The following is a 27,812-nucleotide window of genomic DNA, read 5'->3' as shown; positions in this document are numbered from 1 at the left end:
AAAAAGGTACTTGTTGATGTTTACCCTTTGGTTTCATACAGGGTGCAAGGAAAACGCATGGTAACCCTGAAGCGACACTTTTGCATCACTGAGTAGGTGTGTAATCATGTTGGAGAAGATCTGTAAATGTTAGGGACGCACAATGGTATTGGAATCATGTTGGTCAAATAATTCTTAAAAAAAAATCACCGTCAGACAGTTTTGATCTTGTAAAATTCCCACATTTATGCATCCCTATTAAATTTCTCAGCTTGTTCTGTCACTGTGTTCGCTGACACTGAAAAATGGTTCACATGAATTAGCAATACACAAACATTAAAACTGCACTATGTAAGACTTTTTTTGTTGTTAAACCAAATGACTGGTGTTATTGAGTCAGGAGGGGAAAAGCATCTTATTTACAGGCTCAAAAAGAAGGTCTGGCTTATGTCTCAAGTTCTCAATCAACATTATACTAATTTATCTCATATAGCGCAACTTTAATTGTATAGTATTAACAGGTTACTGTATTTTTATGGTTTATAGATCATATCCTAGAAATATATACATTTTTAACTTAAATATTTTGTGTTGATTGGTGGGGGGGGGGTTAAGTTGAGTCAAAATAGTAATTTTAGTTATACTGTGATAATTTATGTAAGTATATTTTAAGTGGCTTAGATAGGTTGGATTTACTTAATAGAACAGAAAGTTCATTCAACTCAGAAAGATCCATGCAAACTATTGCCTTACTTTTTTAAAGTAATTTTAATGCCTCATTTTTACAGTGAAGAAAAGAACGTATGATTGAGTACTTTCAACTTAAAGTCGACTATAGTATATGAAAGAATGTTACAGTTTGTAAAATGGCAATGATACATAATCACTGAGTACAGCTAACAAAGAAAAAGGCCAAAAAAACGCATAGTGCGAAAAGGAACAAAAAAGAAGTATGAGTTTAGGCACCTTGGACAGCGATGAACACAACTAGAACTATCCGCAACCTCAAAGTTAACCTGCTCGAGCCTTTTGGAAGAGTGTTTTGTAATGAAACAAAAACAGTTTAAAGCCAATCCTACCTCTCCAGACGTTCTCCTCCGGCGATCTGGTACCACTAGAGTATTCCCATTACTGCCCGGGACTATAGTAGAACCGATACTCATTCTGGGTCCAACTAACATGTACCGTTTATCTCCTGATCTGTACTGGATGCTGTGACACAGTGTTCCATCATAATTAGTATCTTGTAAGTACTTGGAGGAATAGTCTGTAGATTTGGAGCACTGCATTACAATCAGCACAATGATACTGATGACAAAAAGCACTGAAACTGAGCCCAGAGTGATGATCAGATAAAATGTGACGTCACTGTTCTCCTCGTCTTTTACTGCGTGTTTAACATCAGAAGCTGCAAAAGCCTCTTTGGGCTCCACAACTTTGATAATCACGGTCGCTGTTGCTGAAAGTGAAACGTTGCCATTGTCTTTGACCAGTATGACCAGTTTATGCTGAGCCTCGTCTGTTTCTGTGAATGAGCGAAGGGTCCTTATCTGTCCTGTATAGCGGTCCAAACCAAACAGACTGTGGTCGCTCACTTCCTGCAGTGAAAATAATAGCCAGCCGTTGTATCCTATATCTGCGTCATAGGCTCTCACTTTAGTCACCAAATGTCCTGCGTTCACATTGCGGGGAACCTCCTCCACACCTTCAGCAGATCCGTTAGAGCTGACTGGATATAAGATCACTGGAACGTTGTCGTTCTGATCCAGAATGAACACGTTCACTGTGACGTTGCTGCTCAGAGGTGGAATTCCAGAGTCAGTAGCGAGCACGTGGAACTGGAATGTTTTCTGTGATTCAAAGTCAAAACTTCTGAGCGCATGAATAACACCTGTTTCAGAATTAATGTTTAGAAATGACGTCATGTCATTCAGTGTCCCACCCCCTCTGAGAATGTGGTAGGAGATCGCAGCATTTTCATTTATATCTTGGTCAAATGCCTGGACAGAAAATATGGATGTTCCAGGGGCATTGTTTTCAAAAAGGTATAAGGCAAATGAGTTGTCTGAAAACTGTGGCCTATTGTCATTCACATCTGACACCTGTACTTTCAAAGTTTTGAAAGAGGACAAAGAAGGCTGGCCTAAATCAGATGCCGTAATTATAATGTCGTATTGAGAAACAAGCTCTCTATCTAAGTGGCCTTTAGTGACTAAAGAAAACATGTTGTCCTGCAAAGATGGTTTTAATTCAAACGGTATGTCGTCACTAAGGTGACAGATTACTTTTCCATTTACACCAGAATCTTTATCTGTAACACTTATCAAAGAAATTACGGTCCCGGTTTGTGAATCTTCGGACATCTGGTTAGAAAGCGACGTTATCTCTATTTCCGGAGTATTGTCGTTAACATCTGATATTTTTATAATGACCCCACTTTCACCATTTAAAGGTGGCTGGCCTTTATCAATTGCTTGCACATCCAGTTTATAAACATCTGTGTCCTCGAAGTCAAGAGAGCCTTTAACTCGAATTTCCCCCGTTTTATTGTCCAGAATAAATATATCGCGATTTCTCGCGCTTACTTCGCTGCCAAAGGAGTAAACTATATCGCCATTAGGACCCTCATCTAAATCCGTTGAAGACACTTTCAGTATAAGGACGCCAGGTTCCGTGTTTTCTGGCAGTGTTACAGAATAAACATCTTGACTAAACACGGGCGGGTTATCATTTGAGTCAAGAACTATTACAGTAACATTAAGAGTCCCCGATTTTGGTGGAGTCCCACCATCAGTTGCAGTGAGAATTATCTTGTGCTCCCTCTTTTTCTCTCGGTCCAAATGTTTGTGTAAAACGAGGTAAGGGATTTGCTCTTCTCCCCTGTCTCTGACTTGTAATTCAAAATGCTCGTTTTGACTTATCTTATATAGTCGGATCGAATTGATACCTATATCAGGATCACGCGCAGCCTGCAGTTGAAAACGAGCTCCTGTAAGCCTATTTTCTGCTATTTCCAGTAATTTCTCTTTCTCGGGAAAGCTAGGTGAGTGATCGTTTATGTCTGTGATCTCTATCCCTACATAGTGGATCTCTAGAGGATCTTCAACTGCTATTTTAAGATTCAAAATGCAAACAGTATTCCCATCGCATATTTCCTCTCTGTCTATCCTCTTGTGCACATACAAAACGCCGCTGTTCGCATTTACCTGGAAAAGCGCATCCTTAGATCCAGAAACAATACGAAACCGTCTATCCACTAGAGTACTGATATCAAGACCCAAATCCTTCGCAATGTTCCCAACAATGTGCCCTTCTTTCCGCTCCTCTGGAATAGAATACCTTATCTGAGCCGAAACCTGCTCTTCTAAACGATGAAGCAAGAAGAAACATAGAATGATCCAACAGTAGTCAGGTTTGCTCCTTTGTCCCCCGGCAGTCATCGTGAGCGATGCAGTTAAATCCAGAATTACTTGCAATATGTCGTAATTGTCCTCATTTATCAAACGTATCCACCCATTTTATATTATGCATGTTACCATTATATAACTACAGCTGTCGTTGTAATACATCGATGTGTCTTACGTGTTTATTGTCTCCCTCTATTCGAAGATTCTATTCAGAGAAAAACAGACATGCGCGACGTAGACCAATGTGAATAGATTAAACACCATAGCTATATTAGAGCAACAGTGACATCACCTGGACCAAAAAGAAACTCTTCTCAACTTAATCTTTACTTGGATGCAACTCTAGAAACGTAGCTTGATAAAACCGTGAAACACATTAAATTCACAAAAATAGAGAAATATCAAAGTACATTACATCAGCACAAAACATAAAATTGTGCAGCTGGGCGGGGAAAATGAGACAGAATCATGAACTAAAGCATGTGAAAATATGTCAGCTTAAAAAGCAATAATTAATTGGAGGCTCAACATACAGAAAGTTATGTTTAAAAACATGATCACACACTTAAGCTCCTACCTCTCCAGAAGTTCTCTTCCTGCGATCTGGTACCACTAGAGTATTGCCATTACTTCCTGGGACTATAGTAGAACCGATACTCATTCTGGGTCCAACTAACATGTACCGTTTATCTCCTGATCTGTACTGGATGCTGTGACACAATGTTCCATCATAATTAGTATCCTGTAAGTACTTGGAGGAATAGTCTGTAGATTTGGAGCACTGCATTACAATCAGCACAATGATACTGATGACAAAAAGCACTGAAACTGAGCCCAGAGTGATGATCAGATAAAATGTAACGTCACGATCCTCCTCATCTTTTTCTGCGTGTTTAACATCAGAAGCTGCAAAAGCCTCTTTGGGCTCCACAACTTTGATAATCACAGTCGCTGTTGCTGAAAGTGAAACGTTGCCATTGTCTTTGACCAGTATGACCAGTTTATGCTGAGCCTCGTCTGTTTCTGTGAATGAGCGAAGGGTCCTTATCTGTCCTGTATAGCGGTCCAAACCAAACAGACTGTGGTCGCTCACTTCCTGCAGTGAAAATAATAGCCAGCCGTTGTATCCTATATCTGCGTCATAGGCCCTCACTTTAGTCACCAAATGTCCTGCGTTCACATTGCGGGGAACCTCCTCCACACCTTCAGCAGATCCGTTAGAGCTGACTGGATATAAGATCACTGGAACGTTGTCGTTCTGATCCAGAATGAACACGTTTACTGTGACGTTGCTGCTCAGCGGTGGAGTTCCAGAATCAGTAGCGAGCACGCGGAACTGGAAAGTTTTGACTACTTCGAAGTCGAAACTTTTTAATGCATAAATGACGCCTGTTTCAGAATTAATGTTAAGAAATGAAGCCATGTCCCTTTGCACATCGTCAATTCTTATAATTTGATAAGCTAACGCGGAATTTTCGTTCAAGTCTTTATCAGATGCGCTTATTGAAAATATTGACGTACCAGGGGTATTGTTTTCCATCATGTACAGTTCCATAGACTGTTGTGGAAATTCTGGATAGTTGTCGTTAATGTCTGATATTTGCACACTTAAAGTTTTGAACGCTGATAAAGGAAGTTCACCTAAATCAGTGGCTGTTATTGTGATTTCGAATGTTTCTCTCTTCTCTCTGTCCAAATTAAGTTTTGTAACCAAAGAATACATATTTTCTTGTATTGATGGTTTCAATTCAAAAGGCACGTTGTCTGACAATTTACACAAAACCTTTCCATTAAGCCCAGAGTCTTTATCTGTGACACTTATTAAAGAAATTACTGTCCCAGGTTTGGTGTCCTCTGGAACAAACTTTGATAAGGATGTGACCTCGATCTCGGGCTTATTGTCATTGACGTCTAGTACCTTAATAATGACTCTGCATTCGACGGTTAAGGGGGGCTGGCCTCTGTCTGCGGCTTGTACATCTAATTTATAAACTTCTGTGTCCTCAAAATCAACCTCTCCTTTAACTCTTATCTCACCGCTCATATGGTCCAAATGAAATAAATCATATACTTTACGCTTGAGATTTCTAACAAAGGAATACTCAATGTCTCCATTCGTTCCTTCATCCAAATCTGACGCATTTAATTTAATCACAACAGTTCCCTTTAGGACATTTTCCTGTATAGTCACTAAATAGGTATCTTGGCTAAACGCAGGACGATTATCGTTAGAATCAAGCACGTTCACAGTAATATTCAAAGTACTTGATCTTGGTGGGTTACCTCCATCGATAGCCGTTAATACTAAATCATGCTTATTATTATGTTCTCTGTCAAGGGATTTTCTCAAAACTAAAAATGGAATTTTGTCTTCGTCGCTGTCTCTAACATCTATTTCAAAGTTTTCATTGCGGCTTAATCTGTAAGATCGCACAGAATTGATGCCTACATCAGGGTCACGTGCTGCTTGGACCTGGAATCGAGTTCCTAATGTCATTTGTTCGCCTATTTCGAAATTTTGCTGTTTGTCCGGGAAGACTGGCGAATGATCATTTATATCTGTAATTTCTACTGTAGTGTAATGTAGCTCAAGTGGATTTTCCACCGCAATTTTGAGATTAATTAAGCAGACAGTAATTCCATTACACAGTTCCTCCCTGTCGATTTTCTTATGAACATACAAAACGCCATTGTTCTGATTTACCTGTAATAAGGCGTCTTTAGCCCCTGAAACGATACGGAATCGCCTGTCCACCAAAGAACTGACATCAAAACCTAAATCCTTAGCAATATTCCCGACAATGGACCCTTCTTTCACCTCCTCTGGAATAGAGTACCTTATCTGAGCAAAAACCTGCTCGCTGAAGAAAATCAGCGAAGAGAAATGCAGAGAAATCCAACAGTACTTCCATCTGCTCCTTTGTCCTCCGTCTCCCATTGTAACGACTATCAAAAACCGACTGAAAAAGCGATGAAGCCTGTCGACTGTCAACGGCTACAGTATTGATGCATAAGAAGGAGCCACAACAAACACTTCAAAGTGAAAAAATGCCTTACGTATAGTAACGCTTACAGTCTATAGTGTGTTACATATCCTCAGCTCTTACTAACCCAGCACTTGTCAGAAACAAAACAGCGCTGCGCATGTCACGACTAAGCCAAGCTTTACCACGGACAGTGAAAACTTAGACCAACACTGACACCGAGCGGACTCCGGTTGTTTTAACACCACTAAAATAACAGTAGTGTATTATACATTCTCAGAATTACAGTCTGTACAGAGCATGAGCTAACAATTTCACATTCTCTTGATATGCAGACGAAATTTCAACTCATCGAAGGAAAAGTAAATTTATCATGGGCATACTGGGAAAATCTTAGCAATAAAATGTAGCTCAACTATAGTATTCTAGGTCCTACTGAAATGTATCGTTTATCACCTGACCTGTGCTGGATGCTGTCACAATGTTTCATCATAATTTGCATCTTGTTTAGTCAGGAAAATGCCAGGTGTCAGCACCATGGACAGAGATTGTGTGTTCACACGTCTAACACAATGCTGAGACATACGTAGTCTAGGATTAAACTTTTCTGTAGAAAACTGGACTTATCTAATATATGCAATAATCCTGTTTCTCCCCGCAAGTTAAAATGCACTGAAAAAGTGCTGCACGTAAATTAGCTCGCTTATTGTGAACAGAATTTCATCAATTATACTGCAACATAATTACATTAAAATATAGGAATATATTACATTTTATCATACGTATGATTACTGCATTTATCTAAATGTAGACAATTGTTTTAATGTTGAAAGCGTGCGACATTTCAGTAAAAAAAATAAATAAATAAATAAAATAAAAACAATAATGCAGAATAATTTATTAAAAACACATGTATATGCTAATAAAAACCTGTATAACTAATGTGATGTAATTTAAAGCTTACCTCTCCAGAAGTTCTCCTCCTGCGATCTGGTACCACTAGAGTATTCCCATTACTTCCTGGCACTATAGTAGAACCGATACTCATTCTTGGTCCAACTAACATGTACCGTTTATCTCCTGATCTGTACTGGATGCTGTGACACAGTGTTCCATCATAATTAGTATCTTGTAAGTACTTGGAGGAATAGTCTGTAGATTTGGAGCACTGCATTACAATCAGCACAATGATACTGATGACAAACAGCACTGAAACTGAGCCCAGAGTGATGATCAGATAAAATGTGACGTCATTGTCCTCCTCGTCTTTTACTGCGTGTTTAACATCAGAAGCTGCAAAAGCCTCTTTGGGCTCCACAACTCTGATCATCACAGTCGCTGTTGCTGAAAGTGAAACGTTGCCATTGTCTTTGACCAGTATGACCAGTTTATGCTGAGCCTCGTCTGTTTCTGTGAATGAGCGAAGGGTCCTTAACTGTCCTGTATAGCGGTCCAAACCAAACAGACTGTGGTCGCTCACTTCCTGCAGCGAAAATAATAGCCAGCCGTTGTATCCTATATCTGCGTCATAGGCCCTCACTTTAGTCACCAAATGTCCTGCGTTCACATTGCGGGGAACCTCCTCCACACCTTCAGCAGATCCGTTAGAGCTGACTGGATATAAGATCACTGGAACGTTGTCGTTCTGATCCAGAATGAACACGTTCACTGTGACGTTGCTGCTCAGAGGTGGAGTTCCAGAATCAGTAGCGAGCACGTGGAAGTGGAACGTTTTGACTGTTTCAAAGTCAAAGCTCCTTAGTGCGCTTATTACGCCTGTTTCGGAGTTGACATTTAAAAACGTTCCCATATCATTGTTTGTGCTATCACTTCTTATAATCTGATAGGAAATCGCAGCATTTTCGTTTAGGTCTCTGTCAGAAGCGCTCACCGAAAATACAGAAGCCCCGACAACGTTATTTTCCATTAAGTAAAGTTCATGGGGATTTTGTTTAAATTGCGGGCTGTTATCATTAACGTCAGACACCTGCACGTTTAAGATTTTAAATGTGGATAGTGGAGGCTGACCTAAATCAGTGGCTTTAATCTCGATTTGATAATTTTGGACAAGTTCTCTGTCCAAACGCTCTTTAGTAACTAAAGAGTACATGTTATCCTGAACAGATGGTTTCAGCTCAAATGGTACACCATCAGAGATACTACAAATAACCTTCCCATTAACCCCCGTGTCTTTGTCTGTGACACTAATTAAAGAAATCACAGTACCTGGTTTGGAATCCTCAGGAACAACATTAAAAAGTGATGTCACGTCTATGTCTGGATAATTATCATTCTCATCTGTAATCTTTATAATCACTCTGCAATCAGTTGTCATTGGAGGCTGGCCTTTGTCAGAGGCCTGTATGTTTAACCTATATACTTCATTTTCCTCAAAGTCCACAGGCTCTTTAATTTGTATTTCACCGGTGATGCTGTCCAGGTTAAATGTGTCATGCACTTTGCGGCGAATAGTTTTGCCAAGCGTGTACACTACATCCCCATTTAAGCCCTCATCTGAATCCGTGGCATTGATTCGGACAACAGAAGTGCCCACGGGGGTATTTTCTCCCAGCGTCACATAATACACATCTCTACTACATACAGGACGATTATCATTAATGTCGAGAACGGTGACAGTAATGTTTAATGTACCAGATTTGGGAGGGCTTCCTCCATCTACTGCAGTCAAAAGTAAACTATGCTTTGCGTTTTGCTCTCTATCTAAAGACTTATGCAAAACCAGGACTGGAATTTTTTCCTCTTCTTCGTTATCCCTCATTTCTAATTCGAAATAATTATTTTTTGCTAGTTTGTAGAGGCGAATCGAATTACTTCCCACATCTGGATCACGCGCACTTTGGAGCTCGAAGCGAGCCCCAGCAAGAGTGTTTTCAGCAATTTCGAAATGCTGTTCTTTTTCAGGGAAGCGGGGACTATGATCATTAACATCAACAATTTCTACAACGACATAATGAATTTCAAGTGGATTTTCCACAGCAATTTTTAAATTTATAGCGCATAGAGCGCTGCCTTCACATGTCGCCTCTCTGTCGATTTTCTTAAGAACAGACAGCACGCCATTATTCTGGTTTACCTGAAATAAAGCATCAGTAGATCCAGATACCATACGGAACCGTCTGTCCAACAAAGTATTGATATCAAGACCCAAATCCTTAGCAATGTTGCCCACTACGGATCCCTCTTTCACCTCCTCCGGAACAGAGTATCTTATCTGAGCCAAAACCTGCTCCGCGACGCAAAACAGCAAAGAGAAACGTAGAGCAATCCACCAGTACTGCCATCTGCGCCTTTGTTCGCCTCTGTCCATTGTGAATCGTTTCTTCAAAGTAGTTCTTGTTTCCAGCAATAGAGTAAATCCATTTAAATACAAAACATAAAGCTCAATTCTTTCTAACACATTTTTGATAAGACAGACATGAGCGCGCTTCTATTTAATAGCATTTCCCGTGTGTTAGGGGATCCACTGTGCTTAGAACGAAACAGCCTTGCGCAACAAAGTGGGCAGGACTATGCATCTATCTATGATTTTGTCCATATGTAACACCACACTGACCCCCTCTGGTCTTGTCAGATCCCTTCCAAATTATTCTGCGAAGCCTAATATTATATATATATATATATATATATATATATATATATATATATATATATATATCTATATCTATATATATATATATATATATATATATATATATGTATGTATATATTAGCTAAAGACTTATGCTAAACCAGGACTGGAATTTTTTCCTGTTCTTCGTTATCCCTCATTTCTAATTTTTGTATATATATACAAAAAACAGTCGTGTGTCTGTGTGTGTGTGTAACAACAAGACATCTGGCGTTCCTGACTTAAAAAAAAATCAAAAATAGTATGACCACAACGTGAAGTACAGACGCAAACATCACTTAAAATAAAACACTCTTACCTCTACAGAAGTTCTCCTCCGGCGATCTGGTACCACTAGAGTATTCCCATTACTGCCCGGGACTATAGTAGAACCGATGCTCATTCTGGGTCCAACTAACATGTACCGTTTATCTCCTGATCTGTACTGGATGCTGTGACACAGTGTTCCATCATAATTAGTATCTTGTAAGTACTTGGAGGAATAGTCTGTAGATTTGGAGCACTGCATTACAATCAGCACAATGATACTGATGACAAAAAGCACTGAAACTGAGCCCAGAGTGATGATCAGATAAAATGTGACGTCATTGCCCTCCTCGTCTTTTACTGCGTGTTTAACGTCAGAAGCTGCAAAAGCCTCTTTGGGCTCCACAACTTTGATAATCACAGTCGCTGTTGCTGAAAGTGAAACGTTGCCATTGTCTTTGACCAGTATGACCAGTTTATGCTGAGCCTCGTCTGTTTCTGTGAATGAGCGAAGGGTCCTTATCTGTCCTGTATAGCGGTCCAAACCAAACAGACTGTGGTCGCTCACTTCCTGCAGTGAAAATAATAGCCAGCCGTTGTATCCTATATCTGCGTCATAGGCCCTCACTTTAGTCACCAAATGTCCTGCGTTCACATTGCGGGGAACCTCCTCCACACCTTCAGCAGATCCGTTAGAGCTGACTGGATATAAGATCACTGGAACGTTGTCGTTCTGATCCAGAATGAACACGTTCACTGTGACGTTGCTGCTCAGAGGTGGAGTTCCAGAATCAGTAGCGAGCACGTGGAACTGGAACGTTTTGGCAGCTTCAAAGTCAAAACTCTTTAGCGCACGAATAACACCTGTCTCTGAGTTAACATTCAGAAATGAAGCCAGGCCATCATGTGATGCATCATCTCTCAAAATCTGATATGAGATCAGCGCATTCTCGTTTTCATCTTTGTCATGTGCGCTTACTGACGATATAGAGCCACCTGGCGAGTTATTTTCAAATATGTAAAGTTCAAGAGGGTTTTGCGGAAATGCTGGGGGGTTGTCATTGACGTCCGAGACGTCCACGCTCAAAGTTTTGAAAGAGGATAAAGGCGGCTGTCCTAAGTCAACTGCAAATATCGTGATATCATAATGTGAAGCCGCTTCTCGATCTAAATTACCTTTCGTCACCAAAGAATACATATTTTCCTGAAAAGATGGTTTCAACTCAAATGGAGCATTTTCAGAGAGACTACATACTACTTTTCCGTTAACGCCTGAATCTTTATCAGTTACACTTATGAGTGATACTACAGTTCCTGGTTTTGAATCTTCAGGTATTATATTAGAAAGTGAAGTCACTTCAATTTCTGGTTTATTGTCATTTATGTCAGTAACCTTTATGATTACTCTACAGTTAGTAGTCATGGGGGGTTCTCCTCGGTCAGAAGCAGTAACATCAGCCCTGTATATTTCAGCATCCTCAAAGTCAACCATGCCTTTCACGCGAATTTCTCCTGTGTTTTCGTCCAGTTCAAACGTTTCATAAACCTTTTTCTTTAAGTTACTGGCAAACGAAAAAATGACATTGCCATTTAGATCTTTATCAGCATCAGTAGCATTAACTCTGACCAATAAACTCCCTCTTTGAATATTTTCAGGAATTGTCACAGTATAAACATCTTTACTGAAAACTGGTCTGTTGTCATTGATGTCAAGCACAGTTATTGAAATATTCATAGCTCCTGACCTGGGCGGATTTCCACCATCGATGGCAGTCAGTACTAAATTGTGAGAGGCGTGACGCTCTCTGTCGAGAGCTCTCTGCAGTTTTAAAACTGGTATTTTATTATCTTCTCCCCCATCTCGAATCTCTAGATCAAAATGCTCATTATGATTGAGTTTGTATGTACGAAGCGAATTTACTCCTGAATCAGGATCGCGAGCAGCTACGAGCTGAAAATCAGCCCCAGTTAACGTGTTTTCTGCAATCTTTAAATTTTGCTGTTTTTCTGGAAAAATAGGAGCATGGTCGTTGACATCTGTTATCTCTACTCCGACGTAATGTATTTCTAGAGGATTTTCTACTGCAATTTTTAGATTTATAAAGCAGGGAGTGTTGTCAGCACACAGCTCCTCTCTGTCGATTGTCTTATGAACATACAATTCGCCATTGTTCGTATTTACCTCGAAAAGAGCGTCTTTAGATCCAGAAACGATGCGAAAGCGTCTGTCCACCAAAGTACTAACATCAAGGCCCAAATCCTTTGCAATGTTACCCACAACAGACCCTTCTTTGACCTCCTCCGGAACAGAGTACCTTGTTTGAGCCGAAACATATTTCCCAAAGCAGAGAAGCAAAACGAAACGCAGACCAATCCGGCAGTATTGCCATCTGCGTCTTTGTTCGCCGTGATCCATCATGAACAACAAAGTCAGCAGATTGTACTCACGGAAACCGTCCTTTTCAAATAGATAAATCAATGTAGCAGGACGACCAAAGCCAAGATGTTATATATCCCGGCTTCACCCATACCCGTATTTAACCGCATTATTCTGTTGGCCATTTTACACCATACTGCAATCTCTTGTCACTGAGAACAAAAAGAGCAACCAGGCACCTCGAGCTAGGGGCAGGGCTTAACGTCAACATCGTTTCTTGTTACACACTGACACCGCATGGAGTATATACAGTATAACAATAAGAGAAGAGCAGTCCTATAAAAAGGAGCAGATATAATAGTCCAAACTCCTAGAAAAAGCAAATCAAGGTGAAGTCTACTTTTTTCATGAATGTCATCATAGAAAGAAAGAAAATCTTTCAAAAAATAAACTTTGGTGATTAAAAAATAATTTTTACCAAGAAAAGTATGTCTAAGTCAAGTCACTAAATGGTCTTGAAGTTTCATTAGCAGCAGCGGAAAGCCACAGTTGTACTATTTCAGCACCATGGAGAGCACAATGGACGTGACAGCGGCGTTATGCACTTATTTGATTCGAATACTTACGTTTTTCCCAACATCACTAAAATATTAAGCATCAACATTTTTTTATATTTGGAAATAAATGTGTTTATGCAGTATTATTTATGTTGATCCAAATTTGTGAACCTGTGAATACAGTGAATATAGAAATACTGGAAGAAACATGGAGCATTTGTTTCACTACATATAAGGCCCAATGTAATTTAATAACTAAATTTCATAATGGCATCAAATGAACCAGGGTCATGAAAAGTGAAACTTCTGCGTGTAATACAAAAACAAGCCGAGTAATTCAAAACCGATTAGGAAGTAGATCAACTGTCTGCGCTTATGGTTAGCAGTACTATTTAGTCTCATTTTCTTTGTAACAGCAGCCAAAATATAATAATTGTTTTTCTCTCACCTCTCCAGAAGTTCCCCTCCTGCGATCTGGTACCACTAGAGTATTCCCATTACTGCCCGGGACTATAGTAGAACCAATACTCATTCTGGGTCCAACTAACATGTAGCGTTTATCTCCTGATCTGTACTGGATGCTGTGACACAGTGTTCCATCATAATTAGTATCTTGTAAGTACTTGGAGGAATAGTCTGTAGATTTGGAGCACTGCATTACAATCAGCACAATGATACTGATGACAAAAAGCACTGAAACTGATCCCAGAGTGATGATCAGATAAAATGTGACGTCACTGTCCTCCTCGTCTTTTACTGCGTGTTTAACATCAGAAGCTGCAAAAGCCTCTTTGGGCTCCACAACTTTGATAATCACAGTCGCTGTTGCTGAAAGTGAAACATTGCCATTGTCTTTGACCAGTATGACCAGTTTATGCTGAGCCTCGTCTGTTTCTGTGAATGAGCGAAGGGTCCTTATCTGTCCTGTATACCGGTCCAAACCAAACAGACTGTGGTCGCTCACTTCCTGTAGTGAAAATAATAGCCAGCCGTTGTATCCTATATCTGCGTCATAGGCCCTCACTTTAGTCACCAAATGTCCTGCGTTCACATTGCGGGGAACCTCCTCCACACCTTCAGCAGATCCGTTAGAGCTGACTGGATATAAGATCACTGGAACGTTGTCGTTCTGATCTAAAATGAACACGTTCACTGTGACGTTGCTGCTCAGCGGTGGAGTTCCGGAGTCAGTAGCGAGCACGTGGAACTGGAACGTTTTGACTGTTTCAAAGTCGAAACTTTTAAGCGCACGAATGACACCAGTTTCAGAATTGATGTTTAGGAACGATGTAATGTCGTTCTGTAGGGATCCTCCTCTAAGAATGCTGTATAAGACTGCAGAATTTTCTTCTTTGTCTTTGTCTGATGCGCTAATAGAGAAAATTGAAGCCCCTGGAGTGTTATTTTCCACTAAATAAAGATCAAGGGGATTTTGAGAAAATTGTGGGCTGTTATCATTCACATCGGACATCTGCACGGTCAGAATTTTTACTACAGAGAGAGGAGGTTGACCAAGGTCTGTTGCTGTTATTGTGACTTCATACTGGGAAGTCTCTTCTCTGTCTAAATGTGTCTTTGTTACTAATGAGTACATATTGTCTTGCACAGATGGTTTTAATTCAAAAGGCACATTGGGCGTCACAGTACATACAACTTTACCGTTTACACCAGAGTCTTTATCTAAAACACTGATTAGTGAAATTACTGTTCCAGGTTTGGAATCTTCCGGGACTAATTTTGAAAGTGAGGTAATTTCTATTTCTGGAGCGTTATCGTTCACATCTAAAATTTTAACAATAACTCGACAATCGATTGTCATCGGAGGTGTGCCCTTATCAGAGGCCAAAACATCTAATCTGTATATGTCAGTATTTTCAAAGTCTATTTCTCCCTTTACTAGAATTTCACCTGATACATTATCTAAAACAAATAAATCATAAACTCTGGGGTTTAATTTACTACCGAGAGAGTATGTAACCTCGCCGTTCAAACCTTCATCAAGATCAGTTGCCATTACTTTTATCACAGTGGTGCCTATTGGAACATTTTCCTTTATTTGTGCTGTGTAAATCTCTTGACTGAACACTGGACGATTGTCGTTATTATCAAGGACAGTAACAGTAATATTTAAATTTCCAGACCTTGGTGGATTCCCCCCATCTACAGCTGTCAATATTAGTTCGTGTTCGGCTTTGCGCTCCCTGTCCAGGGCTCTCTGTAGCACCAGAAAGGGCTCCTTTTCGTCGCCCATATCTCTAATCTCCAAATTAAAATGCTCATTTTGACTTAATATGTAGGAGCGCACGGAATTTACACCAACATCTGGATCACGTGCACTCTGTAACTGAAAGCGGGCTCCAGGGAGCGTGCTTTCTGCAATCTGCATTCTTTGTTGCTGATCGGGAAAATTAGGAGCGTGGTCATTTACATCCGTAATCTCTACGCGCACATAATGAATCTCCAATGGATTTTCTACTACCAGTTTGAGGTTAACCACACAGGGGATATTGCTATCACATATTTCCTCTCTGTCGATTTTCTTATGAATATTTAAGACGCCATTGTTCTGGTTTACCCGAAAAACATCATCCTTTGATCCTGAGACGATACGGAACCGTCTGTCCACCAAAGTACTGACATCAAGACCCAGATCCTTAGCAGTATTTCCAACGATAAATCCATCTTTCACCTCTTCTGGAATAGAGTACCTTATCTGAGCGGAAACCTTCCCCCAGAAAAACACAAGCCAAGACAAACGTAGAGCAATCATCCAGTACTCCCATCTGCGCCTTTGTCTGAGGTATTCCATCATGAATGATTTCTTCTAAACCGACTGTCCGACCGAATATGCAAATCCAACTTTTAGAGACTTCCAAAACGTGTAAGCGGCAGGTAAATTTTCAAACAGATTACAGTTTTCAATAAGCTTCTATTTATTAATGCCAGTAGAGAGGCTCCGTGGAGGCACATTTCCTCAGCTTGCAGTGTCCCTCCGTTCTTTACGAAGAAGAATAGACTGCGCATGTCAATATTAGGACAGGATTTTTTGCACTATGTAGAACATTAGAACAACACTGACACCGAGCGGTCTGTGGCCATTTACACACTACTGACGGCGCCGTTGATATTGTTCCAAATCACACTTCATAAAATAGCGTGTACTACAGTGCGTTCATTCAGTGTAAAAATACATCTATTAATTAACCGCTTGTTATCTGCTGTTATTCATATTAGTATTAGTAGTAGAAGTAGTAGTAGTGCATTCTGAGGTCTTCAAAGTAATGTTCAACAGATTTACTAGAGATTTATGGAATGTGTGTTGATCCATTTTCACACAATGTGGCATTATTAATCCACTCTTTGTTGTCCATAAAAAATTGTTTAAGAATGAAGGACATCTCACAGCTCATCCATCAATTATTTTATATTAAAAATGCAAATGTTTGACCTGATTATTCCATGTATTTAAAATATTTCACACACTTCATTATGAATGCACTTGAACAACAATAATGTGAGATTTCAGAACCACGGACAACACCACAAGTTGCCAAGCTCATTCTTTGCCTAAATGAGCTTTTTGCGCTAAAAGCTAGTTTAAGCAAACTCAGAACGCATACGTGCACATCTACAACATGCCACGATAACACTGTTTCTGGCAGAAAACATATCATGTGTAAAATACTTGCACTGATGGACAACAATTTGTATTAGTCGATAATCTAAGATCTACTAACTAATAACTAAACAGGTAAATAAGCTCAAGAGGCATTTGGAGTTTAACAACCGCGTCGGCATGAACTGAACGTGAAATATAACGGTAATACAGTCATAATTAAAATATCATATATAAAAGTCCGCCAAAAATTCTATGTTCCTATGAGAGTGATATATTACATGCAGAGTGTGGCAAATGCCAATGGCACAAATTCACTCGTAACAAAATAATTTTTAAAAATGTTTTAAAAGCCATAAAGACACGTACTATACTTTGTTAAGCACTTTGTAAATGATGCACAGAATAATACGTTATAAATAACGATGGCGAGTATTGCTTTAAATGTCATTATTATTAGTAGTAGAAGTAGTAGCAGTGATATGAAGAAGATTGTTTGCCATTTTGAGTTATGATTAGCAATTTTTCCAGTTTTCAGTTTGACCTACTTAAAAATGACAGTCAAACTGTAGTACTTGTTTCTATCTTACCTCTCCAGAAGTTCTCCTCCTACGATCTGGTACGACGAGAGTATTCCCATTACTTCCCGGGACTACAGTAGAACCGATACTCATTCTGGGTCCAACTAACATGTACCGTTTATCTCCTGATCTGTACTGGATGCTGTGACACAGTGTTCCATCATAATTAGTATCCTGTAAGTACTTGGAGGAATAGTCTGTAGATTTGGAGCACTGCATTACAATCAGCACAATGATACTGATGACAAAAAGCACAGAAACTGAGCCCAGAGTTATGATCAGATAAAATGTAACGTCACTGTCCTCCTCGTCTTTTACTGCGTGTTTAACATCAGAAGCTGCAAAAGCCTCTTTGGGCTCCACAACTTTGATAATCACAGTCGCTGTTGCTGAAAGTGAAACGTTGCCATTGTCTTTGACCAGTATGACCAGTTTATGCTGAGCCTCGTCTGTTTCTGTGAATGAGCGAAGGGTCCTTATCTGTCCTGTATAGCGGTCCAAACCAAACAGACTGTGGTCGCTCACTTCCTGCAGTGAAAATAATAGCCAGCCGTTGTATCCTATATCTGCGTCATAGGCCCTCACTTTAGTCACCAAATGTCCCGCGTTCACATTGCGGGGAACCTCCTCCACACCTTCAGCAGATCCGTTAGAGCTGACTGGATATAAGATCACTGGAACGTTGTCGTTCTGATCCAGAATGAACACGTTCACTGTGACGTTGCTGCTCAGAGGTGGAATTCCAGAGTCAGTGGCGAGCACGTGGAACTGGAACGTTTTCAGTGATTCAAAGTCGAAACTTTTCAGCGCGTAAATCACTCCTGTTTCAGAATTAATATTTAGAAATGATGTCATGTCATCCCGAGACAGAGCTCCTCTCATTATCTGATACATAATCAGAGCGTTTTCGTTCTGGTCTTTATCAGTGGCGCTCACGGAAAATATGGAAGCGCCAAGGGCGTTGTTTTCTGCTAAATACAGCTCAAAAGGACTTAGAGGGAATTCAGGACTGTTGTCATTAACATCTGATACCTGTACCTTCAACATTTTAACAGTTGATAATTTGGGCGTTCCTAGATCTGTGGCTGTTATTGTGACCTCATAATGTGATTCGAGCTCTCGATCCAGTCTTTCCTTTGTTACCAGGGAGTACAAGTTTTCTTGAAAGGACGATTTTAACTCGAAAGGAATGTTATCCGTGATGCTGGCTAATACTTTGCCATTTATACCCGAATCTTTATCTGTAATACTGACGAGCGATATTACAGTCCCCGGTTTAGAATCCTCAGGAACAACACTGATAAGTGAAGTCACCTCTATTTCAGGAGAGTTGTCGTTTATGTCTTGAATTTTTATGATAACAACAGACTCCACTGCGAGTGGTGGCTGTCCTTTATCTGATGCCTGCACATCTAGCTTGTAAACTTCGGTGTCTTCGAAATCCAGTAAACCTTTTATAGAAATCTCTCCTGTCTTACTGTCCAATTTAAAAATATCATGAATTTTCCGCTTTACGTTTCTGCCAAACGTGTATTCAACAACACCATTTGCGCCCTCATCCAAATCAGTTGCATTGATTCTTATCGCGATTGTACCAACTGGAACGTTTTCTTGTAGTATCACAGAATAAGAGTCCTGGCTAAACAATGGACGATTATCATTTATATCAAGAACAGTTATAGTGATATTAAGAGTCCCTGACCGCGGTGGATTCCCACCGTCAATTGCAGTCACGAGCAGCCTATGCTCCGCTTTGCTTTCTCTGTCTAGTGGTTTCTTCAAAACTAAAAATGGGATTTTCTCCTCATCCCTATCCTTTGTCTCGATCTCGAAACAATCGTTCTGGTTTAGTTTATAAGACTTCACGCTATTTATTCTCGTGTCTGCGTCTCGCGCAGCCTGTATCTGGAAGCGCGTGCCAGTAGGCGTATGTTCCGCTATCTCAAAATGTTGATCCGATTCAGAAAAAATAGGCGAATTGTCGTTGACGTCCGTTATATCTACTCCGACATACTGGACCTCGAGAGGATTTTCAACGACCAGTTTAAGATTCACTGAACAGGAGCTGCTGCTATCACACATTTCTTCTCTGTCGATTTTCTTCTGAACATACAGGGCGCCATTGTTCTGATTTACCTGGAGAAAAGCGTCCTTAGATCCAGAAACGATGCGGAAACGTCTGTCCACCAACGTACTGACATCAAGACCCAAATCCTTAGCAACATATCCCACAACGGACCCTTCTTTCACCTCCTCTGGAATAGAGTACCTTATCTGAGCGTAAACCTGTTTTCCGCAGCACAACAGCAATAAGAAGCGTACAGCCGTGCAGCAATACTCCGATCTACGCCTTTGTCTTCCATCTCCTATCACACGCGAGAACATCCTCTCCAATCCAGGTTAAAGCATAAACATTTCAGAAATATGCAGCTACGCTTATTTCGTAGTTCTGTTTGAACAAGATTATAAAAAAAAACTTGAAGCGATCAGGTTAACAATACTCGGCTCACTGTGTGCGCTATGCAGGGACAAAACAGAATGCCGTCTAGGACTAACCAAAGGGGCAGGGCTTTTTTCAAAAGAATATACTGGTATAACACTGACATCGCGTGGACCTCACTTATTAGCACATACTATATTAGAAACTATAGAACAATATAGGAAATACAAATGGGTCATGCCGCCTAATGCGCAATCGTTCTTGGGTGTCTTGAAGTTAAAATTTTTAATTTCAGGGACTCTAAGTGTCTCATTCTCACTGGAGTACATTATATATTTGCGAATAGATTTTATTAAGTTTTTTAATCACTACTCAGTAGAACTGACTGTGTTAAAAAGTGTTAAGATTGTTAAAAAATCGTTTTTTCATAGTTATAGTTTTAGGTTTGAGTATTGATTCGGAAGCTGTTTGTTCATGTATATAAAACTCAGAGCCCAGTATTATAGAGAATTGTATAAGTACCGCACTCTTATAAACAGTTGGCTTACACTTCATTTGTAATTTCTGACATTTGCTAGGGGTGGAACTTTCCAGCTTTCTTGGCACGTTTGTTAATTTCTGTTTTTTTACCTACAGTTCATTTCCCAAGAGTCTTTACACTATAACATGCCATTTTCACCTTAAAGTCTACATTATACATATTATATGTTATTATCCATGATGGTGTTTTGTGTTTACATTAACTCACTGTTTGTTTACTTCCGTCTCTGCAGTCCTGAAGTGTATATACCATTTCAGGTTTTCTTACAAAAAGCGTTTTGCATTTGAGAACTCACTGTCTGTTGTAGTGTTAATATATTAAAATTTAATGATGTAATAAACTATGTAAGGAACGAATCACTCTGTGAAAACGGGAAAAATCCATATTTTACATTTAAAAAGTTAACAACGTGGCTGCATTCAAATGTAAAGTTTATCATACTCCAAATAATAAGGTAACAAAATGTAAAATAGCTTTTTATTGTTCTGTTAACATTGAAAGTTCAATTAAACGGATGTAAATGCAATCAGGTTACACACTTTAAGTTAAAATACTAAAGCTTTTTTCAGTGTGTAGTGAGCAGTTAATACCAATTTAGTAAACGAGAATTTTCCACTGCAGTGAAACCTGGACAATATATACTGTTGTTACATTATGTAATGCGAAGCAGCTGAGTCGTTTTACTGCCACACTGACTGTATTAAAAATTTTTAATGCTGAAAGGGGTATAAGATTCTGACATTTCCTAAAGCGTAAACTGAACTCAAATTGGTGTAGAACGGTGCAGAATACACTCACAATGTTAAAACTAGTACGTTTTCAGTGTATGCTTGAATATTAAGCCTGTAGACATTTTAACACAAGGGGATTAGAAAAAAAGTACATATGGAACCAAATCAGAGCTCTGAAACCAAACGTAAAGCAACAAAAAGACATCTGGCATTCCTGATTGTGAACAGTATACTATGACAACATCATTTAAAATAAAGCACTCTTACCTCTCCAGAAGTTCTCCTCCTGCGATCTGGTACCACTAGAGTATTCCCATTACTGCCTGGGACTATAGTAGAACCGATACTCATTCTTGGTCCAACTAACATGTACCGTTTATCTCCTGATCTGTACTGGATGCTGTGACATAGTGTTCCATCATAATTAGTATCTTGTAAGTACTTGGAGGAACAGTCTGTAGATTTGGAGCACTGCATTACAATCAGCACAATGATACTGATGACAAAAAGCACTGAAACTGAGCCCAGAGTGATGATCAGATAAAATGTGACGTCATTGTCCTCCTCGTCTTTTACTGCGTGTTTAACATCAGAAGCTGCAAAAGCCTCTTTGGGCTCCACAACTTTGATAATCACGGTCGCTGTTGCTGAAAGTGAAACGTTGCCATTGTCTTTGACCAGTATGACCAGTTTATGCTGAGCCTCGTCTGTTTCTGTGAATGAGCGAAGGGTCCTTATCTGTCCTGTATAGCGGTCCAAACCAAACAGACTGTGGTCGCTCACTTCCTGCAGTGAAAATAATAGCCAGCCGTTGTATCCTATATCTGCGTCATAGGCTCTCACTTTAGTCACCAAATGTCCTGCGTTCACATTACGGGGAACCTCCTCCACACCTTCAGCAGATCCGTTAGAGCTGACTGGATATAAGATCACTGGAACGTTGTCGTTCTGATCTAAAATGAACACGTTCACTGTGACGTTGCTGCTCAGTGCTGGAGTTCCAGAATCAGTAGCGAGCACGTGGAACTGGAAAGTTTTGGAGGTTTCAAAGTCAAAACTCTTTAGCGCACGAATAACACCTGTTTCAGAATTGATGTTCAGGAACGACGCTATGCCAGGTTGTGCCGCATCTCCTCTAACAATTTGGTAATTTACCGCAGCATTTTCATATAAATCTTCATCTAGGGCGCTAACAGAAAATATAGATGCACCCGGGGTGTTATTTTCAGTTAGGTACAGCTCCAAAGGATTCTGGGGAAATTCTGGGCTGTTGTCATTTACATCTGATATTTGTAAGCTTAACTTTCTTACTGCAGAGAGGCTCGGGTGTCCCAGGTCTGTAGCTGTAATTATGATCTCATAATGGGCATTATGCTCGCGATCTAGGCGTCCGCTTGTAACTAAGGAATACATGTTCTCTTTAAACGAAGGTTTCAGTTCAAATGGCACATTTTCTGATATGCTACAAACAACTTTGCCGTTGATGCCAGAGTCTTTGTCTGTTATACTAATGAGAGAAATAACAGTTCCTGGATTTGAATTTTCCAGTACTACATCAGATAGGGAAGTAACATCTATCTCTGGCTTATTATCATTTACATCAACGATTTTAATTACAACTCTACAACTGCTCGCCTTCGGTAGATGCCCTCTGTCTGAGGCTGTTATGCCAAATCTGTAAACGGTATTTATTTCAAAATCTATATTTCCTTTCACTCTAATTTCCCCAGAATTTGTATCTAAACTGAATACATCATATATTTCTCTGTCAAGGTTTTTAACAAATGAATAAACAATTTCACCGTTCTGACCTTCATCTGCATCAGTGGCATTGACTTTCACCACAAAAAATCCAACTGGGGAATTTTCTTGTATTTCAACAGAATAAACTTCGTGAGTAAATTTTGGCCGGTTATCATTGTCATCCAGAACTGTAATGTTTATATCCATGCTTCCTGATTTTGGTGGACGTCCACCATCAATAGCAGTCAGTATTAAATGGTGTCTGTTTTGTTGCTCCCTGTCCAATGATATACGTAACTTTAAAAAAGGAATTTTTCGCTCTACCCCATTGTCTCGAAGTTCAAGTTCAAAATGCTCACTTTGGCTCAGTTTGTAAAAACGAACCGAGTTCGTCCCAAAATCAGGGTCCTGTGCTGACTGCAGCTGAAAATCTTCCCCTGGCAAAGTCGATTCCGGTATTTCAAACAGCTGATCTTTTTCTGTGAAACTAGGCGAATGATCATTTACATCAGTAATTTCAACCTCCACGTAATGAATCTCCAGAGGATTTTCGACAATGATTTTTAGATTAACCCAGCAAGCTCTGCTACTGGCACATATAGCTTCTCTATCGATTCTCTTAACAACATACAGGAGGCCATTGTTCTCGTTTACCTGGAAAAGCGCATCCTCAGATCCAGAAACAATGCGGAACCGTCTGTCCACCAAATTGTTGATATCGAGAGCTAAATCTTTAGCAACATTTCCCACGATGGTGCCCTCTTTTACTTCCTCTGGAATAGAATATTTTATCTGAGCCGAGACCTGGTCCTCAAAGCAAAACAGCAGAGAGAAGCATATAGCAAACACCCAGCTATCCAACGTTCGCCTTTGTCTTCCGTTTTCCATCCCTGAAAATTCCATTTAGGACAAAGGAGAAAAACACTGCCCTTTTAATCACTTCATAAAACTATTTACATTAAGTGGACTAGCAGCTAAGGTTAACATTTTCACAAAATATCAGATAATCTAATGTCGTCGCAAGATAGAGCTGGAAGAAGCCTTTACAATCAAACACAGTAGCTGCCTTCTCAGTGGGATGGCACAAACAGCTTGACGTAAAACACACCAGGAGGAAGGGTCGGTATTTTGTATGGTTTGATGGTATAATACTGACACCATGAGGTCTACTAAAAGCAACAGCAGGTCTTAAAATGCACCGCTTCTTCTGTTAATGACTTCTCTGAATAGTTTTATTTAATTTCTCACCTGAGAAAAAAACATAAAACAAGCTCTATCAACCAAGGAAAGAAATTAAGTAAAACCATGTTACTAGCCGTGTGTTTTGTTTGTAATTGCACTTTTTTAAGTACAGGCAGTACTTCAGGTAATGAATGTTTTAGCACCGATGTGAAGAGCTCTACAGCGTGTATTGTACTTAAGGATGATATGAAGAATACCTTCCATTTAACAATTTGTCGTAGTTAATAAATAAACGCACAAATAGCATACCTAAGGGACTAGGAAATCAACATAAATCGTCAAATGAACAAACAACCGAGTTGGTGCTTGGCCACAGCCATATTCAGAACCACTGAGCGACTTAAATGCCACGAAAACAAACCAATGTCAGATAGAACAGCAAAAATCAGTCTTGACATGTTAAGCGACCTCATAACAGCAACTTTAAAATGGTAAATATAATGGACTCCTACCTCTCCAGAAGTTCTCCTCCTGCGATCTGGTACCACTAGAGTATTCCCATTACTGCCCGGGACTATAGTAGAACTGATACTCATTCTTGGTCCAACTAACATGTACCGTTTATCTCCTGATCTGTACTGGATGCTGTGACACAGTGTTCCATCATAATTAGTATCTTGTAAGTACTTGGAGGAATAGTCTGTAGATTTGGAGCACTGCATTACAATCAGCACAATGATACTGATGATAAAAAGCACTGAAACTGATCCCAGAGTGATGATCAGATAAAATGTGACGTCATTGTCCTCCTCGTCTTTTACTGCGTGTTTAACATCAGAAGCTGCAAAAGCCTCTTTGGGCTCCTCAACTTTGATAATCACAGTCGCTGTTGCTGAAAGTGAAACGTTGCCATTGTCTTTGACCAGTATGACCAGTTTATGCTGAGCCTCGTCTGTTTCTGTGAATGAGCGAAGGGTCCTAATCTGTCCTGTATAGCGGTCCAAACCAAACAGACTGTGGTCGCTCACTTCCTGCAGTGAAAATAATAGCCAGCCGTTGTATCCTATATCCGCGTCATAGGCTCTCACTTTAGTCACCAAATGTCCTGCGTTCACATTGCGGGGAACCTCCTCCACACCTTCAGCAGATCCGTTAGAGCTGACTGGATATAAGATCACTGGAACGTTGTCGTTCTGATCCAGAATGAACACGTTCACTGTGACGTTGCTGCTCAGAGGTGGAGTTCCAGAATCAGTAGCGAGCACGCGGAACTGGAAAGTTTTGACCGTTTCGAAATCAAAGCTCCTTAATGCGCTAATAACTCCTGTTTCTGAATTTATATTTAGGAATGTCGACATGTCATTAAGTGTCGCGTCACCTCTCATAATTTGATAATTAATTATAGCATTTTCAAATATATCTTTATCGTTAGCACTCACCGAAAATATAGATGCTCCAGGGGTGTTTTCTTTCAAGTAAAGCTCGAGAGGCTGTTGAGGGAATTCTGGAACATTATCATTTACATCTGATATCTGCACGCTCAGAGTTTTCAGTGAGGACAAAACAGGCTGACCCAAGTCTTTGGCTATTAGTAAAATATCATAATGGGATACAAGTTCTCTATCTAATTTTCCTTTAATAATTAATGAAAATGTGTTATCTTCAACAGACGACTTCAGCTCAAATGGAACATCATTTGAGAGACTACAAACGACTTTGCCATTAATTCCAGAGTCTCTATCTGAAACGCTAATTAAACAAATAACAGTTCCGGGTTTTGAATCCTCTGGAACAACAGTCAGGATTGGGGTAACTTCAATTTCTGGTTTATTGTCGTTCACGTCTATTATCCTGATGGAAACTCTGCAATCGACAGATAGTGGAGGCTGCCCTTTATCGGAAGCCTGTATGTTTAATCTGTATATCTGATTGTCTTCAAAGTCAATTTGTTTTTTGACATACATTTCACCCGTAATGTGGTCTATCTCAAAAATGTCTTTGACTTTGTTCTTTGTATTTCTACCCCATGAATAGACAACCTCTCCATTGCTGCCATCATCTGGATCTGTAGCATTCACTTTCATTACAGTGGTTCCAATACTAACGTTCTCATATAAAGATATTGAGTACATGTTTTGGCTGCACACAGGCTGGTTGTCATTAATATCGAGGACAGTTATGGTTATGTTAAGACTGCCAGATTTAGGGGGATTTCCACCATCTATGGCCGTTAATAATAATTCGTGTTTGAGTGCACTTTCACGGTCCAAATATTTCTGTAAGACGAGAGAAGGCAGACCGTCTTCGTCACCGTCTCTTAACTCCAAAGAGAAATGCTCATTTTGACTAAGTTTGTAAGAACGAATGCAATTAGTGCCAACATCTAGATCACGTGCAGGCTGCAGGTCAAATCGCGCCCCTGGAGATTTATTTTCTGCTACCTCTAAACTAAGATGTTTTTCCGCAAAACTAGGAGCATGATCGTTTACATCAATTATTTCAACTGCAACATAATGGATTTCTAAAGGATTTTCAACTGCTATTTTTAGATTCATTAAGCAGACATCATTGCCGTCACATATCTCCTCTCTGTCGATTTTCTTTTGAACATATAGTGCGCCGTTGTTCTGATTTACCTGGAAAAGATCGTCCTTAGATCCAGACACGATGCGAAACCGTCGGTCCAACAAAGTACTGACATCCAAACCCAAATCTTTAGCAATATTTCCGACAACTGATCCCTCTTTTACCTCTTCTTGAACAGAGTACCTTGCCTGGGTGGAAATCTGCTGCACAAAGCACAGCAGAAATGAGAGCCACAGAGAAATCCACCAGTACTCCCTTCTGCGCCTTTGTCCGCCGTCTTCCATTGCGGACGAAAATAATGAAACTAAGCAAAGGGCAAAATATCGCAAGTTTCCATAAATCAATGTTAACCGGTTTGAAAACAAATAAGATATTGTTCCATGAATAGAAAGATAAAAAGAGAACAGAACCAGTTTCACCCTATTTCATGCGTACACCTCGCACAGTCTCCTATGTGAACAAAACAGCTTCCCAGCTCCCAGGCAGTCAATGGAGAGGGATTTATTTCTAAATACTTTCTTAGTGTTACACTGACGCCCTGTGGAGCCCACCAAGATCCTGCAATGGATCTAAAAAGGTTGATCTCACTTATATTTTGATTTTATCTTTATAAAAACATGTAAAAAGCAGCGGTCCACTAATCAAGCTGCTTCCGGATTAAAAAAAAAAAAAGATTTCGCAATGCACAATTGTATTTCTTCAGCTTCTACTTAAATTCAGCACCACACAACGGACAGCTCCAGCACTCATACAGACACTCATGTCCATTCTACCCGTGCGTTCTATTGGAATAAAATAAATAAGAGTTGTTTAAGACATGGATATAGTAGTGTATTTCCACCCATAGCACAAGAATAAATAAAATAAAACGGCATTCTAATTTGTAGACAAAAAGTGAATAAATGTCAATGTGCAAGACACTAATACTCCTTGAGCTCACAAAAGAGGATACTTTCACCCACTGAAACACAGGCTTATTACATGCAACTCTAACGCAACTGTCCAGAGTTCCAACAAGGACTCCAGTGCAAAGTGGTAGAGTTGTAGAAGTCTACAATAAAACTCTGAGCCCGCCGTTGGGATCTGGACACTTAAAGAGTTAAAAAAAAAGAGACATTAACCAAGTCTTGAAGTTTTCAAGACACAGGTCTTCACACGTGTAGTGTAACTGGATATGTAATTACAAATACAAG

General features: G+C 39.8%; 3 protein-coding genes across 9 annotated transcripts in view; all 3 read right to left on the bottom strand.

The window, feature by feature from the left end:
* LOC108430948 (protocadherin alpha-C2-like) overlaps nucleotides 1–27,812 on the bottom strand; it is a 187,296-nt gene that overhangs the window by 156,905 nt on the left and 2,579 nt on the right. The window contains exon 1 of one of the 7 annotated variants that reach the window (XM_037542897.1): nucleotides 17,406–19,915. The exons of 1 other annotated variant lie outside the window; for it this stretch is intronic. In XM_037542897.1, coding sequence (XP_037398794.1) covers nucleotides 17,406–19,781 — 2,376 coding nt within the window. In that variant the 5' untranslated portion in view covers nucleotides 19,782–19,915. Of the gene's footprint in view, nucleotides 1–1,058; nucleotides 3,566–3,963; nucleotides 6,485–7,334; nucleotides 9,813–10,317; nucleotides 12,813–13,647; nucleotides 16,164–17,405; nucleotides 19,916–27,812 lie in introns of those variants that run through there. 5 more of the 7 variants (XM_037542902.1, XM_037542898.1, XM_037542903.1 and 2 more) reach the window with 5 other exon arrangements.
* On the bottom strand, nucleotides 21,352–23,910 carry LOC108430927 (protocadherin alpha-8-like). The gene has a single exon (XM_017703748.2). It carries the CDS (start codon nucleotides 23,752–23,754, stop codon nucleotides 21,352–21,354), a length of 2,403 nt encoding a protein of 800 aa, XP_017559237.2. The 5' UTR covers nucleotides 23,755–23,910.
* LOC119264300 (protocadherin alpha-8-like) lies at nucleotides 24,372–26,910 on the bottom strand. Its single transcript, XM_037542772.1, has one exon. The coding sequence runs from the start codon at nucleotides 26,901–26,903 to the stop codon at nucleotides 24,372–24,374; it is 2,532 nt and encodes an 843-aa protein (XP_037398669.1). The 5' UTR covers nucleotides 26,904–26,910.

The sequence above is a fragment of the Pygocentrus nattereri genome, chromosome 11 (assembly GCF_015220715.1).
Source record: "Pygocentrus nattereri isolate fPygNat1 chromosome 11, fPygNat1.pri, whole genome shotgun sequence".
NCBI lineage: Eukaryota > Metazoa > Chordata > Actinopteri > Characiformes > Serrasalmidae > Pygocentrus > Pygocentrus nattereri.
This window is presented reverse-complemented; position numbering and strand designations above follow the sequence as displayed.

Coding starts and splice junctions, on each gene's coding strand:
- LOC108430927 (XM_017703748.2), bottom strand. CDS start 23,754: ATGGAATTTTCAGGGATGGAAAACGGAAGACAAAGGCGAACGTTGGAT.
- LOC119264300 (XM_037542772.1), bottom strand. CDS start 26,903: ATGGAAGACGGCGGACAAAGGCGCAGAAGGGAGTACTGGTGGATTTCT.